This window comes from Eubalaena glacialis, chromosome 14 (assembly GCF_028564815.1).
Source record: "Eubalaena glacialis isolate mEubGla1 chromosome 14, mEubGla1.1.hap2.+ XY, whole genome shotgun sequence".
NCBI classification, from domain to species: domain Eukaryota; kingdom Metazoa; phylum Chordata; class Mammalia; order Artiodactyla; family Balaenidae; genus Eubalaena; species Eubalaena glacialis.
In genome coordinates, this window is record NC_083729.1 from 23,570,721 (window position 1) to 23,587,928 (window position 17,208).

General features: G+C 41.9%; 1 protein-coding gene across 1 annotated transcript in view; it reads right to left on the reverse strand.

Annotated features, from left to right (window-relative positions):
• The window catches only part of ALK (ALK receptor tyrosine kinase), a 756,061-nt gene that overhangs the window by 187,316 nt on the left and 551,537 nt on the right, over positions 1–17,208 (reverse strand). Inside the window, exon 6 of the mRNA XM_061210871.1 lies at positions 2,183–2,310. Within this exon, the coding sequence (XP_061066854.1) occupies positions 2,183–2,310 (128 nt within the window). The remainder of the gene's footprint in view (positions 1–2,182; positions 2,311–17,208) is intronic.

The following is a 17,208-nucleotide window of genomic DNA, read 5'->3' on the forward strand; positions in this document are numbered from 1 at the left end:
TGGAAACCATCTGTTCTTGGACTTGGAGGCTCTGAAGGAAGGTAGCTGGGCCATGAGAACCTCCCTAGGTCTCTTGGCCAGTCCACTTCCCCTAGGGAATCAGACGAAGACTTCTTTTCTCCCTCCTTAAGAGAGTGTCCTGCCAGAAGAAACACTTTCTGGATCATTAGAGAAAGTTAGAGAGGTCATCTCTCTTGGCTTCATAAGGGTAGAGAAGCAGAAAAGAAACATGTCTTTTAAACTGTGCAACAGGTCGCTGCAAATGCAACATAAGCTACAGAGGAAAACGTTTGTAGCTGAAAGGAAGTTCTAAGGGATGAAAATTGTGCACAACTGGCTGAGATCTTTCAAAGGTACAAAGAATTTTTGCAGGACTATTTGTGCTGGGCCTGATAGCTGGAGTTTTGTAGTCACTTATTCCCTTCTCCTGATGTTGTTCAAATGCAATTAGGCCAATTCTGGGAACTAATGCCTTCTCCTTGACACATTCCTGTTAACCGGCTCCATTTCAACACATGGCCTCTTTTGGACGGTACGTAGTTAGACCCTTGACATCTGTGAGGACGGGTGATGTCCAGAGACGTTCACAAATCCCTAAACTCGTGAGTGTGGAAACATTTGTACAAGCTCCTGGCTTTCTCCCAAACCACATGTTTCTTGTACAGTGCCTCACATCACAGGCTAAGCAACTTTTCAACTTGAACTGAAGTTCAATCTATCATGTTATGGTGACTTCTCTTTTTCCCACACATAAACCAGTTTTGATTAAAGAAAAAAAGAAACAAATAGGCTTTTTCAAAGTTCTTGCAAGGCCAGCAATGAATGAAGAGCTACAGCAACGTAAGCAACTGGGTGGTCAGTGGGTTCCCTACCTAAGGGAGTCCGTTTTGTATACCAGCTCCAGATTCAAAACGGGGCCTCTACCTGTAACAGATGGCTGTGTGTTATGGGCCTTCATGGTTGTTCATGAACAGTCTAAATGGAGAGGTTAGGTCTGGGAGTGCCACAGGCTTCCTTTCTGTCAACACTTCATTCTTGGGCCTCCAGACCACAGGTTCCATGGCACAGGTGAGAGCTCCCTTCCCACTGAACCTCTGGGAAGAGGCAGGCACAGCAGGAGAACAGTGGCAACGAAAGCAACTTTTTTCCTGAAGATTTGTATAATTCAAGCCCATCTTGTATACCCTCTACATGTGGGAAATAATAAAGGATGTTTATAATTATGACCCTAGGTCTTCTGAAGAATCAAGGAAAGATCGACTTCATATATGTATTGATGGTCTATCTTATCCTGCATACCAATCAGACTTGAGGCAACATCTAATGAAAGATACATATAAAATATGATCTTGAAAATAAGAATAGAAGATCAAAAACTCTGTAGAGGGAGGGGGAAATAAGCTCAACAAAAAACTACACAGATATAATTATTGTGATTAAGTATTGCATTTAGTTCAGAGTTTCCTGGCAACAAAGGCAAAAAGAAAAAAAATCAACAAATTATTCTTCAGGAGAGAGATGCCCTCTCTTGGTAATAAATCTTGAAATAAATTCACAATGTAGGGCTTATGCAAAAGAAACTCAATGACACAGTGGACCATGCCCTAATGATTTTTACAAAATAAGCAAAAAAATTCACATATAACCATTTCCCACATTGTCCCTTAATGACAGCTTAAATCAAATCATTAAAAATACATAGTTGTAAATTTTAGCTCAGGAAAAAAAGTAAAATACTAATCAGTATCAAGTTAGCGGGGTGGAGATATAGGTGAAACAAAAATGGCAGAATGTTGATAATTGTTGAAACTGGGTTGAGGGTACATGGCGGTTCATTGCACTATTCTATGCATTTGTAAACATTTGAAAATTTCCACAAAACAAAACAAAACCATAGCTGAAAGCATTTGACAGCCAGGGGAGTTAAGCTAATGTGTTATCTAACAAAGACTATATTCTATTTGATAAAGTTTTAAGTTAAGCAGATATAATACTATACTCAATCTTTGAAAATTGATCAGCTGAGCTATGGAGCACTTGGCAATACTCAGAATCAGACCCAAAGCACTGTAGACATTTCTATATAAGTGTGCACATTCCCAGCTAATCATGGCGGCAGGTTATTGACCCACTTAAGACAACAAGCTACCAAGGAGTGGAGGGGAAAGCCAGATTCAGATACCTTCGCTGCAGTTCCTCAGGGCAAAGAAGTCCACTGCAGACAAGCTTCGGTTTCCACTCGAGATGTATTCCAGGGCCACTCGGAACGGGTTCTCTGGGCGCCCAATTCTTCCCTGCAGCACAGTCCAACTGGTTGCATTGGAAAGCAGAGGGGAAAAGCATAGAAAAACAGCGATGAGAAGCAGACCTAACCTGCAGAGAGGTCCTACCCCTGCACTGGCCCACATTCTTCATGCTGCACCAAGAGGTGGAACCCTTTTTCCTCTTTCTGATTGTGCTGAGGCTAACCCTGTGTGCTTATGTAAACACTGCCTTAGGACAAATTCTTAGAACCTGGGTCAAAGCGTATGTACATTTAAAACTCTGAGGATGACTCTGACGGCAACACACACACATTTGTTTCTTTCTTGTCCAGCTAACTCAGAGACCCAATTCTTAAACCCACTGTAGCCACTGGTGTTCCTTTTGTCATACTTTTCAGGCAACTGCAGACCTTTGGACTATTTCAGTAGCTAGTCTTACAGGAAAAGAATATATATGCCTGAGAAAATCTGCCAGCAGAGTGAAGGAATCGTCTTCAAAGCATTTATTAGTGTATTCATAATTATCTCTGGAAAGAATGCTTGGTTTTCGTAATTTTATTGGATCCCAAAGTCTCAGAACCCTCAGGTTTGCTATATAGCTACTTAAGGGAAGCTAGCAAGTGCTATTTATTTACTGAAGGAAAATTAAAGTGCACTGAAGCATGTATTTTGGGGTAAAAGTTACCTAAGATTGATGTGGACTCTGCAAAAAGGTTCAAACAGAAGAAGACGGAAGCAGGTCAAACACTGAGCACTGCATCTATCTATAATCAAGGACACTGACACCGCTGGAGAAAGGAGAATAAGCTAAATGAACATTTTTACACCTCACTCAGGCTATTAACCTCTTGGAGTAGCCTCCTGTCACTGACTGGAACATCAAATTTACTTTCTAAAATTGATTCAGGTTTTTTTTATATATATAGTTATTTTGACAATTTTGTGTGGAGAATGGAAATTACCTGGACTATTTTGTATTTTCTTTCCTTTTAAAGAAAAACAATTTTATTGAGGTGTAATTGATGTACAATAAACAAATCACATGTACAAAAGTGTACAGTTTGATGAATTTTGACATCTGGATACACCCATGAACTCATCACAATGTTTCATAGTGTCTTACCACTAGGTTGGGCTTAGGTACAGCAGTATGAGTACTAAGGAACTTAGGGAAAGACTAGCTTTCTGTTTGAAAAAATTTTAAAGCACCCTCCCAAACCCCAAGTATAAAAAATATTAAAAATCCAGAAAAGTTGGTCAAGGAAAGGAAAAGTCACCCGGAAGCTCATCCAGAGACTACCATGGTGAACACCTCTGTGAACAGCCTTTTAGCTACAGTTTTACAGAGAGAAGGTCATACACACATAAGCTTGCTGCGACTGTACTTTGCCACTCAATGGTATGTCACAAGACAATAAATATAAATTACATGGTCAGGTCAATGATTGCATTTTTAATGATTTGTGCTTTGTTCCTGATTTTTCCTCTCATGCTGAGGCTAACCCTGTGTGCTTATGTAAATACTAACTTAGGACAAATTCTTAGAACCTGGGTCAAAGTGTACGTACATTTAAAACTCTGAGGATATTGTCAGTCCTCCAACAGTGAATCAGAAGGCCCATTTCTCCATTTGCTTAATTGCTTGTTAACACTGGATCCCATCAAATCTTTTTTTTGGTCGCACTGCACAGCTTGCAGGATCTTAGTTCCCCCACCAGGGATTGAACTGGGCCCTCGGCAGTGAAAGCGCAGAGTCCTAGCCGCTGGACAGCAAGGGAATTCCCAAGATCCCATTAAATCTTTTCCATCTGTTAACTTTTGGTAATGAAGGCGTCGCCTAAGGCAATCTATTGTCTTTCAGGTGGGTGTTCCTGGATGGGAGTTTTTTGTCTCCGGTCCCTACCATGTTGTTGGGGACGCAGTGCGCTTTGCTGAAGGCAGAAGGCATTTCTGTTCCCTTTCTGTGCTCTTCGGTAGTTAACTCAGATCACTGGAGCCAGTGCCTCAGCCATTTAATAAAAAGTGTATTAAATGTATAGCTGATTCACTTTGTTATACAGCAGAAACTAACACACCATTGTAAAGCAATTATACTCCAATAAAGATGTTAAAAAAAAAAAAAAGTGTAATAGGTTTCCCCACAATAGATGTTGTAGAAGGGATTATTGCAGTTGTAGTTTGTTCTCTGTTACTGTACCCAACAGGATTTCTATCCAAAATAAAACCAGTGCAATTGAATAAGGAAAAGGAAGCCTTCCGTTTAAATGTGTGACTGTCAAAGAAAAGAAATTTGTAAAGAAAATGTAAATGAGGGGTCCTTAAGGAAAAAGACAAAGAGAGCAGAATTTTTCTTGTTCTTTTGAAAAATAAAGAACTCTTATTTTCGAGGAAATATGGTGACAAAAGGCATGACTATTCATACTCTTCCAAAATCGTAGCTCTCTGCTCTGAGGAATGATGGATTTTAATTCCAGGTACACAGTGGCCCTTGACAACAATTTCCATTTCTGTATTGGCACTAGCCCTCTGGAAAAATGTGTCAAGAGTTTTAGGGATTCGTTTCTGAGTTACTGAAGCAATAACTTTTGTCTGAAATTCTCTGGCCTCCCATAGTTTCCTGCTGCAACTTTAATAACTTTCAGAGTAGTTGCCAAACATGATTTTATAACCAGAGAAGTTGGGACTGAAAAAGGGCAAGCTTAGACCTAGGCTCAGATTTGTGTAAGAGACAGCAAAAACCCTGTGAAAAAAACCCACGCTCTCTTTTCTCTCTGCCTCCATTTTCTTTGTTGACATCCCAGTGGTCATGAAACTTGCTCATTAGGGTCCTGCTTTCCTCTTTGGCTGGTGGCAACTCTACTTCTGCTTGCAAAGGGGAAGGTTATGTTCTAACCTAGAGCCTCCTAGAGACAAACGTGCAGCTGTATCCACGTGCTGGGGATTTGTGGCCATCTCAGCACTGGTGCTTCACTCAATCAGTATGACAGTGAGGGGAGGCCATCTGGACTTTGGGAAGCCAAAAGCACAGTATGGATGGCCTGTCACCATCCATTATCTTCCAACTCTCTGGAGCTCTCCACTTCCAGTTCTGGCTCTGCCCACCATTTGCCTGATGACTTTGAACACGGTAGTTTACTCTGAATGCCTGAAATTTGGGGTGTTTTCTGATCAAATTGTATTCTCAACCAGAGAAAGTGTCTCCAACTTTGTGTGAGTTTGCTGAGAAAAAAACTGACTACACATTTTTGCTGAGTGGTTACACCATAATGAATAAATCAGAGTCCACTGAAAAAGGCAGGAGGATTGGTCTGTGAATATCAAGGTCCATTTCTGACCTGGAGGCTGGAAGTAATATATTCAAAGGCCACCAAGTTGGGAGCTGAGTCCCAGATTCTGGTCCTGGATTTGCATGGGGTAAGGTAAGTACGGGACCTTCTTGGGTTATAGTTTCCTCATTAGCAAAATGCAGCCGTTGAATTAAAAGTTCTCCAAGGTCTCATACTGATCTTATGCCTATACTTTTCTAGCAAATTGCCTGAGTTCTAGTGACAAAACGCTTTACCAAAACCCTGAAGGCTTCAGTGGACCGATAATATTCTATAGAAGGTGGAAGAAGAATGATTAGTCAAAGAACCACAGACTTATTTCTCCAAAGAGACTCAGTTCCACCCTCCTCAGAGAAATGGTGAGAGCTGCTCAAGGTCACATATTGGTTACCTACAGACCAAAGATTAAAATCAAATATATTATTTCTCCACAACTGCAAGAACAGGAGACAATGTGACCCATGGATCAGTCTGTATATTCAGTCACATTTCATATCACTAGAATCACAGACATAAAGAAGGATATGTTGACTTAGCATTGCTAGAGGAAATCACCAGTCTGGGTTTTGAGGATAGACAGGTCAGTCAGACAGTGAAATACATTGTCAGAAAATGCACACACAAAACAAAATAAAAAATCATAAGAAGATCTGACATGAAAACAAAAAGAATCTCTAAGGTCCCCACTGCTCCATACCAGGTTAGTCTCTACATGTTTAAAGGAAACTGTCTGGCACTTCTGATGTGAGGCAAGCTGCTGATGAGATTGAAGGGTTGGCAGCGTGTCTCAAAAGGATGAAGGCACCAAGTTATTGTAAGTCCAGAATGAAGGGTCACTTTTTGACAGCACTTGAGGGCCATGGATGTCAGTTGACAAAACAGAGGAATGTGTATTACTTCCCTGCTGTGTGATATTCCAATAGGCATGATGTTGATGTAGGGCTGGCTTACAAAAGTGAGCCCTCAAACATACATGCCGGTCAATGAAATGCCTTTCTGAGATGGTTTTAGCTGCTAAAGTATCAGGACACCTACATTCAGTTCTCAGCTCCACCATCTACTAAGTGAACTTAGGCAAATGATGTAATTTCCCTGATCTCCTGTTTCCTTATTTTTAAGGTGGAAGTCGTAATACCTAGCTTGCTGGATTTCTGTGTGGATTTGTGAGAAGGATATACACAAAGGAATACCCTTATTGGGGCCTCAATAAGCGGGAGCTCTTCTTACAGAAGACCAGAGCTTTTTTCTTGGAATGGCACTGGTCCATGAAATTATCTGCATCTCAATTCATTTACAAGATTCAAGTGGGAGAGGAATGTAAGTAAAAGAAGGTAAGAAAGGCATTAGTGATTTATGAATAGCAGTCACCTTTTGTTTAAATCAGGAAAAATTTTTAGTTAAAAGAAATTATGTTGAAACACTCCTACAAGAAAATATATTAGCATTGGACTATGATAGCAGATCAACCTTCTGCCCAGAACTCTCTAAAGGACCCCATCTCACTTTGGAGTAAAATCCTCTAATTTATCTTTGCATCTTTCTGTAGCATGTGAAAAGATGCCTTGTGTCTAGATCTAGGTTTGAATTTGTTGAATTGAATTCCACTTCTCAGGTATTTATTGGTGCATCATTGCACACTAGATAATGTATTAAATGCTCTGGGGATCCTTAGAGTTTAGGATTTAGCTGTGTACTCAAGGAGCTTACAGACTAGCGAGAAAGAGTAAAAGTATGTACCGAATTTTAGAGTGAATGGCAGTATAGAGGAGCTGAGTGAGTGGCATAAGCACTACATACTATTGAATCATAGAGGGCAAAATGATGTCTCACATCCAGTGATCAGGAGAGGTGTAACTTGAGGATGGGTTATGAAGAAGGGGCAGGAATTGGGAAAAGGGCAATGCAGAAAGAGAGGCTGGCATGAGCACATGAGCAGAGCCCATACAGACTGTGTATTCAGAAAACAGGGTGGTCCTGTCTGGTGGGAGTCAATGTTTTTCACTTTCATAGGAAGGAGGTCCTCTGTGTCTTGCCATGCTCCCCGACTCCCCCCCCCCACCCCAGACCTCCACCTGCTTAAAGCCAGGGTGATGGATCATTCATCATTGTGTCTCCAGTGCCTGATACGTTGTAGACTCTCGACAAATATTTGTTGAACAAGAGAACAAACGCATGAACAGATTTCTGTTAAATCAGACAAGATTCTGACATTCTGGGCCAAAATTTTATTGCAGTGGAGTTGAGTTAATCTGAAAGTTCAAGTCATTATTGTTAGCTGTCATCCATTCAAGTGATAATGATGCCTTCCCTGTTAGGAGGAACCTAGGGACTGGGGAATTTGCGGGGGTTGAAGGAAGTTTTGGGATTGATTCATTGTATAGCTCTTGACTCCCCATTTGCCCACAGGCCCCATCTTTAAAGGGGCAGGGCCATGGGAAACCATCAAACTAGCTCTTGTCCAAGGATCTAGAACCCAAACAAGGAATCAGAGAGTTATAGTAATTGAGACATGGAGGGGACCTGAGTGCTCAACTAGGAGAGGTCCCACCTCATGTGTGATCATTCTCTACAACACAGGTCAGCCTTGAACCCAGCAATATGAATATTTTTTTAAATAGATCTTTATTGGAGTATAATTGCTTCACAATACCGTGTTAGTTTCTGTTGCACAACAAAGTGAATCAGTCATATGCATACACATGTCCCCATGTCCCCTCCCCCTTGAGGCTCCCTCCCATCCTCCCTAACCCACCCCTCTAGGTCATTGCAAAGCACCTAGTCAATCTCCCTGTGCTACGCTGCTGCTTCCCACCAGCCAACTATTTTACATTTGGTAGTGTATATATGTCGATGCTACTCTCACTTCACCTCAGCTTCGCCCTCCCACCCCATGTCATCAAGTCCATTCTCTATGTCTACCCCTTTATTCCTGCCCTGCAACTAGGTTCATCAGTACCATTTTTTTCTTTTTTTAAGATTCCATATATATGCGTTAACATACGGTATTTGTTTTCTTCTTTCTGACTTACTTCACTCTGTATGACAGACTCTAGGTCCATCCACCTCACTACAAATAACTCAATTTCATTTCTTTTTATGGCCGAGTAATATTCCATTGTATCTATGTGCCACATCTTCTTTATCCATTAATCTGTCGATGGACATTTAGGTTGGTTCCATGTCCTGGCTATTGTAGAGAGTGCTGCAATGAACATTGTGGTACATGTCTCTTGTTGAATTATGGTTTTCTCAGGGTATATGCACAGTAGTGGGATTGCTGGGTCATATGGTAGTTCTATTTTTAGTTTTTTAAGGAACCTCCATACTGTTTTCCATAGTGGTTGTATCAATTTACATTCCCACCAACAGTGTAGGGGGGTTCCCTTTCACCACACCCTTTCCAGCATTTATTGTTTCTACCTTTTTTGATAATGGCCATTCTGACCGGCGTGAGGTGATACCTCACTGTAGTTTTGATTTGCATTTCTCCAGTAATTAGTGATGTTGAGCATCTTTTCATGTGCCTCTTGGCCATCTGTATGTCTTCCTTGGTGAAATGTCTATTTAGGTCTTCTGCCCATTTTTTAACTGGATTGTTTGTTTTTTTGATATTGAGCGCCATGAGCTGTCTGTATATTTTGGACATTAATCTTTTGTCTGTTGTTTCATTTTCAAAGATTTTCTCCTGTTCTGAGGGTTGTCTTTTTGTCTTGTTTATGGTTTCCTTTGCTGTGCAAAGGCTTTTAAGTTTAATTAAGTCCCATTTGTTTATCTTTGTTTTTATTTCCCTTACTCTAGGAGGTGGGTCAAAAAAGATCTTGCTGTGGTTTATGTCAAAGAGTGTTTTTCTTATATTTTCCTCTAAAAGTTTTATAGTGTCTGGTCTTACATTTAATCTTTAATCCATTTGGAGTTTATTTTTGTGTATGCTGTTAGGTAGTGTTCTAATTTCATTCTTTTACATGTAGCGGTCCAGTTTTCCCAGCACCACTTATTGAAGAGGCTGTCTTTCCTCCATTGTATGTTCTTGCCTCCTTTGTCATAATTTAGGTGCCCTAATTTTGGGTCATCATGTTTTCATTGTCATTTGTTTCTATGTATTTTTTAATTTCTTCTTTGATTTCTCCAGTGATCTCTTGGGTATTCAGTAGCACACTGTTTAGCCTCCATGTATTTGTGTTTTTTACAGTTTTTTTCCTGTAATTGATTTCCAATCTCATAGCTTTGTGGTCAGAAAATATGCTTGATACGATTTCAATTTACTTAAATTTTCTGAGGCTCGATTTGTGACCCAAGATGTGATCTATCCTGGAGAATGTTCCATGTGCACTTGAGAAGAAAGTGTATTCTGCCACTTTTGGGTGGAATGTTCTATAAATATCAATTAGATCTATCTGGTCTATTGTGTCATTTAAAGCTTGTGTTTCCTCATTTATTTTCTGTTTGGATGATCTGTCCATTGGTGTAAGTGGGATGTTAAAAGTCCCCTACTTTTATTGTGTTACTGTCGATTTCTCCTTTCATGGTTGTTAGCATTTGCTTTATGTATCGAGGTGCTCCTATGTTGGGTGCGTAAACATGTATAATTGTTATATCTTCTTTTTGGATGATCCTTTGATCATTATGTAGTGTCCCTCCTTATCTCTTGTAACAGTCTTTATTTTAAAGTCTATTTTATCTGATACGAGATTGCTACTTCAGCTTTCTTTTGATTTCCATTTGTATGGAATATCTTTTTCCATCCCTTCACTTTCAGTCTGTATGTGTCCCTCAGTCTGAAGTGGGTCTCTTGTAGACAGCATATATATGGGTCTTATTTTTGTATCTATTCAGCCAGTCTGTCTTTTGGTTGTGGCATTTAATCCATTTACATTCAAGGTTATTATCGATATGTATGTTCCTATTACCATTTTCTTAATTGTTTTGGGTTTGTTTTTGTGGGTTTTTTCCTTCTCTTGTGTTTCCTGCCCCGAGAAGTTTCTTTAGCATTTGTTGTAAAGCTGATTTGGTGGTGCTGAATTCTCTTCGCTGTTGCTTGTCTGAAAAGCTTTTGACTGCTCCATCGAATCTGAATGAGATCCTTGCTGGGTAGAGTAATCTTCGTTGTAGGTTTTTCTCTTTCATCGCTTTAAGTATATCCTGCCACTCCCTTCTGGCCTGCAGAGATTCTGCTGAAATATCAGCTGATAACCTTATGGGGATTCCTTTGTATGTTATTTTTTGTTTTTCCCTTGCTGCTTTTAATATTTTTTCTTTGAATTTAATTTTTGTTAGTTTGATTAATATGTGTCTTGGTGTGTTTTTCCCAGGGTTGATCCTGTATGGGACTCTCTGTGCTTCCTGGACTTCGGTGACTATTTCCTTTCCCATGTTAGGGAATTTTTCGACTATAAACTCTTCAAATATTTTTTCAGACCCTTTATTTTTCTCTTCTTCTTCTGGGATCCTTATAATTTGAATGTTGGTGCATTTAGTGTTGTCCCAGAGGTCTCTGAGATGGTCTTAAGTTTAGTGTTGTCCCAGAGGTCTCTGAGATTGTCTTCGATTCTTTTCATTCTTTTTTTTTTATCCTGCTCCTCGGCAGTTATTTCCACCATTTTGTCTTCCAGCTCACTTATTCGTTCTTCTGCCCCAGTTATTCTGCTATTGATTCCTTCTAGTGTATTTTTCATTTCAGTTATTGTGTTGTTCATCTCTGTTTGTTTGTTCTTTAGTTCTTCTAGATCTTTGTTAAACATTTCTTGTATTTTCTCAATCTGTGCTTCCATTCTATTTCTGAGATTGTGGATCATCTTTACTATCATTACTCTGAATTCTTTTTCAGGTAGATTGCCTATTTCCTCTTCATTTATTTGGTCTTGTAGGTTTTTACCTTGCTCCTTCATCTGTGACATATTTTTTTGCCAATTCATTTTTTTTTTTTTAAAATGAATGGGATTGTGTTCCTGTTTTACTGGTTGTTTGGCCTGAGGCTTCCAACACTGGAGTTTGCAGGCTATTGGGTAGAGAGAGCTGGGTCTTGGTGCTGAGATGAGGACCTCTGTGAGACCTCACTCTGATGAATATTCCCTGGGGTCTGAGGTTCTCTGTTAGTCCAGTGGTTTGGACTCGGAGCTTCCACCACAGGAGCTTCTGCCTGACCCTGGGCTTGCAAACCAAGATCCCGCAAGCCACGTGGGGTAGCAAAAAAAAAAAAAAAAGAACAATAACAAAGTAAAAAATAAAATTAGACTAGGAAACTAACAGATATGTTAGAAAGAATGTAACAATTAAAATATAGATGAATCAACAACCGGAAGGTACATTAATACCACAATAGTAAAAAAGGGGAGGAGGGAAAAAAAAAAAAAGTGGGGGGGAATGCCTTGGCTGTAGAGGGCGGGGCCTAAGCAAGGGCGAGGTTTGAGTGGTGGGCGGGGCCAATGCTCAGGACCCAGAGGGCTGGAAAAGGCCCTGGGAGCTGGGGGGGAGGGGGTTGGTGGGGCTTAGGCTCAAGGAACAGAAGGGGCCCAGGCTGTCCCCCACCCCTTGTCTCAGAGGGCAGGGGACCTCACCTGGGATCCCAGCAGGCTTCCTGGGCTTGAGTGGGCCAGACAAATGTCCTCCTCTTCTCTCCTGCTCCTCAGGTCTGGGGTCTGGGAGGGCCCCTCCTACCTGCCTCTCCTGTTCTCCCCTCGGCCTCCTACCTATGCCCGCAAAGACCCACGTGGCCTGGAGGGGGGTTTGTACGGCAGGGTACTGGCCTGGGAGCTCAGCAGGCTCCCAGGGCCCCAGTGGGCCAGGCGATCGCCCTCCACTTGTCTCCCGCTCTTCCTGGAGAGTCCCTCCCGCCTGCCTCTCCTGATCTCCCTGGCCTCAGGGGCGCAGATCCTGTCTGGCCTCCACTTCTCCTCCCCCCTCAGTCCCCCTACATCCTACCGGTTCACTCTGGGGTTCCTCCCATCTCCTTGGGTGTTAGGGTTCCTGACCAGTGGCCGCAGGCACCCTAGTTGTGGGGAGACGCTAACTCCACATCTTCCCACACTGCCATCTTTAGCAATATGAATATTAACAAGCACAACAATTCCAGTGATAATAATAACAGCACTAATAATGTGATCAACAGCAACAGTTAACATTTATTGAAGGCCTACTGTATGCTCTGCTCTTCTAGTTGAATTTTAAACCCAGCTTCAAGTGACTCCATAGTCCCTATGAACACCCCCTTAAACTGTCTCTTTTAAGCTTCTTGAGGTTAGAAACCATGTCTTCCTGAGCCTTTGTTTCGACTTCTGGCCCTGGTGAACACGGTTGGGGATCTGAAGCTAAAAGATGTGGTCACCCTCACGTTCTGTAGTGGCTACAAGGGCCAAGTCATTCAGGTGGCGACTAACCCCTTGCTGGGATAGCCAAGCTCATGGGTTAAGTTGAGGATGATGGAAACCACACAAATTAGACAGCCAGCAACGTCCTTTTCACACGGAGCTCAGTCGTATGATTATTATTATTACCAAGCATAACACTGTCAAGGCTCAGGCCTCACAGCTGACATTACTCCTCATGTCCCTTTGCTAAGACTCTCTCTTGACAAGTGTCCGGACGTGGGTGTGAAGAGTCATTAGAAATAAGGAACTGAGCCTGTGGGAGCTTGTCTAGATCAATTAAAAAAAAAAAAAAAATCAATTGCACTTCTCTCCCTAATCTTATCCTAAAGGAAAAAAACACACATAACTTTCAAGGTTTTTTAAAAATAGACCTTGTAGTAATTCTGCAGCAAATATAAACCATTCAGCACTACTTTTTATTGTTTCCATTAAATCAGCCTGCTTTTAAAGCGTTTTTATGGGAGAGAGCAGGAGTAAAAAATGCCAGATCAATGTAAATTTTACTGTAGAGTCCTTTGTTGCTAGTTAATTTTCTGTAATAATAATAACACTTGGCATGTGGTGTGGGGTCTTTTACCCAAGTAGCCCTGGCTTTGTTATTCTTTGTCCTTCAAAATTCCCCAGAAGTTAGATGCATGTGCCCTGGAGAGGATCGGATCTGGATGGAAACTAGGTTTCAGGTTGATTCAGGATGTGGTTCCCACGAGCCTGTGGTGGAAAAGAGTTGCCCTGAGGCTGAGGGTGGCCTCTGGCTCTGCTGGAGGGGAGCTGTGGGAGCAGAGGGGTGCTGAGACAGGGTTGGGCTCCCTGGGGCCACAGTGGACTCTACTGCGACCTTAGCACTGGCGGCTGGAAAGCAGTTTTGACTTACATCAGAGATACTGTATGGGTGACAGGCATCCAGAAGGTGGCCCAGCTTTCCTGAGGTGGGAGCTAAGAAAATGTTCCTGAACTGTGTTTCCCCTAATTCTTCTGTCATGCTTTTGAGCAAAGAAAAAAATTGAATGGTTTTGGGCTCTTTTGCCTGGTCTCTCTTTAGCTTCTTCTAATTTTACCTTCTCCCTCCCTCCCTCCCTCCTTCCCTTTCTTCCTCCCTTCCCTCCTTCCCTCCTTCCTCCCTTCCTTCTTTCCCTCCTTCTTTCCTTCCCTCCTTCTTTCCTTCACTCCTTCCTTCTTTCCCTCCTTCTTTCCTTCCTTCCTTCCTTTCCTTCTCTCTTTCCTTCCTTCCCTCCTTCTTTCCTTCCTTCCTTCCTTTCCTTCTCTCCTTCCTTCCTTCCTTCCTTCTTCACTCCCTCCCTTCCCTTTTTCTTTCCTTCCTTCAGGAGAAATATATTAATTAAGAGTGGAAACTTTCGAGGCAGACTTCCAGTTTTATAATCTCAATTTTGCCTCTTACTGGCTGTGACCTCTGGCCAGCTACCTACCTAACCTCTCTGTGCCCAGTTCCATCATTAAGAAGTGGGGATAATAATAGAGCCTTATAGGGGTGTGGTGAAGACCATGTGGGTTAAGACATGTACAGTACTTAGCTGACACTCAGTAAGCATTAGCTAATACTGTTATTATTATGTTAGTGTTTCTTTTCTCTCTTACACCCACTACGGCGGATGACCTTACAAGGAATGACTTTACAAGAAGGTAAAACAGGAGAGTGACCATGTGTGACGGGATTTCAGGGATTTGGGGAGAGCCTCCCACCCCAGAACACCAAAACTTTTGGGATTCCTTCCAGTCTCCCATGTGGAGCTGAAGAGACAAATGCGCAAATGCAGATACCCCAGGGAACATTGTGCCAGGCACTCGATACACATTTCATTTATTTGTGTGTGTGTGTGTTTATTTACATCCTGCTTCATTCCAGAAAGGATTTAAGGCAGCTATTTTACTTTATCTCATTTAATTTTCACAATAAATGCATGAAACAGATATTGTCATCCCTATTTTATAAGAGAGAAAACTGAGGCTCAGAGAACTTATAAACTTGCCCATGTAGTAAATGGTAAGAGGCGATATGAACCGAAGACAATTTATCTTCAAAACTGTTGCACTTTCTACTATATTGCACATGCGTGTAAATTTATGTCAAATGTAAATAGCTAGTTTTATAGAAGAGCTTTTTAGTGGGTTGGGGGTGGCTAGTATTTGAAGAATAGCAGTGCTCAGAAAAGGCCGTATCCAAGAAGTATTTTGGCTTCTCCCAGTGCTGACCCAGGCTGTCTAATTCCTTCTCTCCTCTAGTTCCACATCGTCATAACCAGGTTGGAATACATGGGTTTGTGGGAGGGAGGCAGATATCCACCCTGGTCCCTGGCTGAGAGTTTTTTCCTACATTCTATATACCAGGCCACGAAGAGGAGACTGAGAGTCGACCTCTGCAGACCTCGCCCCTAAATCACTGGGGGTGGGGTGGAGGGGAGTAGACTGATTATAGCCACAGTTGTAAGAAAAAAATGTTAGTAGAAGAAATGTTCTTAAATGACCTCCTGGTGACCAATTTGCTTGCTGGATTAGCATAATCTCTACATTCTATTTTCAGTGGAACACCCTTGCTCTGAATGTTTAAGGTTACTGAATGTTCAAGGTTACTCTCTAGTACTCCTATACTTTCCACCCCTATCACTTGAGCTACTTTAGCTATTCCCAATTCTGTTTATGCCAATTGTACTCATTAAGTTGATACAACATGAGCAAGAAAAATTGGAATTACTTTGTGAAGACTAGTAGAGGTAAGTCACTAAAAATAATTGCTGTTTAACTAGATGTGAATGGGGCAACAGAAAAGATCAAGGGAAAAAACCCTTAAAAATCCCAAAACATTCAGATTGGTTCACGAGTATTCTAAAATTATTTCCATCTTAGAGAAATTGAAACTGAAAATCGTGGCTGTGGTGTCATGGTGTCATGAATGTGACTTATACGGAAAGACAGTGCAAAACTCCCAATCAACAGGGCCACACTGGAAGCAAAGGCCTTGGCCCTACAGCAAGAGACTGGTGAATTAGCACATGCTTAGAAATTGCAAATTAAAATAAAATGTTTGAGGGTGTAAGTTGATACTCAAGCAAGTATTGGTTTGAAGCTTATTGTCCAAGAACATTTCTTTGCTCTAGTTTGTATTTTAAAATACCTAGAGGGCTTCCCTGGTGGCTCAGTGGTTAAGAATCTGCCTGCCAATGCAGGGGACACGGGTTCGAGCCCTGGTCTGGAAAGATCCCACATGCCACGGAGCGACTAAGCCCATGTGCCACAACTACTGAAGCCTGCGCACCTAGAGCCTGTGCACTGCAACAAGAGAAGCCACCGCAGTGAGAAGCCCGCACACTGCAACGAGGAGTAGCCCCCGCTCGCCGCAACTAGAGAGAGCCCGTGTGCAGCAACGAAGACCCAATGCAGCCAAAATAAATAAATAAATAAAAATTAAAAAAAAAAATACATAGAGGATTCACTAGTGGTTTTCTTTTTTTTTTAAAGGAGGGAACACTGATTACTTAGGCAAAAAATCAAGTGAGAGAAAACTTCTTCAAGTCAGAAGTAGTGAGCCTGAGAGTCCTGAGGCCCCCTTCCATTTCTCTGAATTTTGGATTAGGTCCCATGCCAGTCACTATCTCCTCCAGCATCCCATGAGCCTCTTCCATTGGGGGCTGTGTGGAGGGACCAGCTGGATTCTGGGCCGGGGAAGTGAGAAGGGAGAGAGTTTGGTTGGTACCAGCATCCCAGGAATCATTTAAAATTACAGAAGAGAGCACAGGAGGGGATCCCAGCGGGGTTCCCCATTCCACAGATTTATCAGACAGTCTCTCTGGCAGGGTAGGTGATGGATTTTCTCTGAGTAGAGGCTCAGGTGATCATTTTGCCCATGGAACTTTTTCTGTATGGAGATTTGGGCACATCACCCACCAGCAGCCAGTGGGAGTCTGGAATCTGTTTTCCTAACTTTCTCTTCCTTCCAATAAAATCTTAGCACCATCTGTTCTTTTCAAATACAATCATTTCTTTCAAGCCAACTCAATGCAGTTAGTTCTTTTGTTTTTGTTTTTTTAAAATGCATCCTCCCCAGAGCCAGATAAAGAAGATAAAGAAAACATTGAAACCTGAAATGTGGCCATTTTCTGGAGGATCCCTCCTTTGTCCCAGCCTGCCTCCAGCTTGAGCCCTGAGTCCTGAGTGGGGCAGGGGTTGGAGCTTTAAACCTGTGTCCCTGCCTCAAGGCCCAGGAATTGAGCCCAGGCAAGCTGTCCTCCTTGCCTGTGCTCA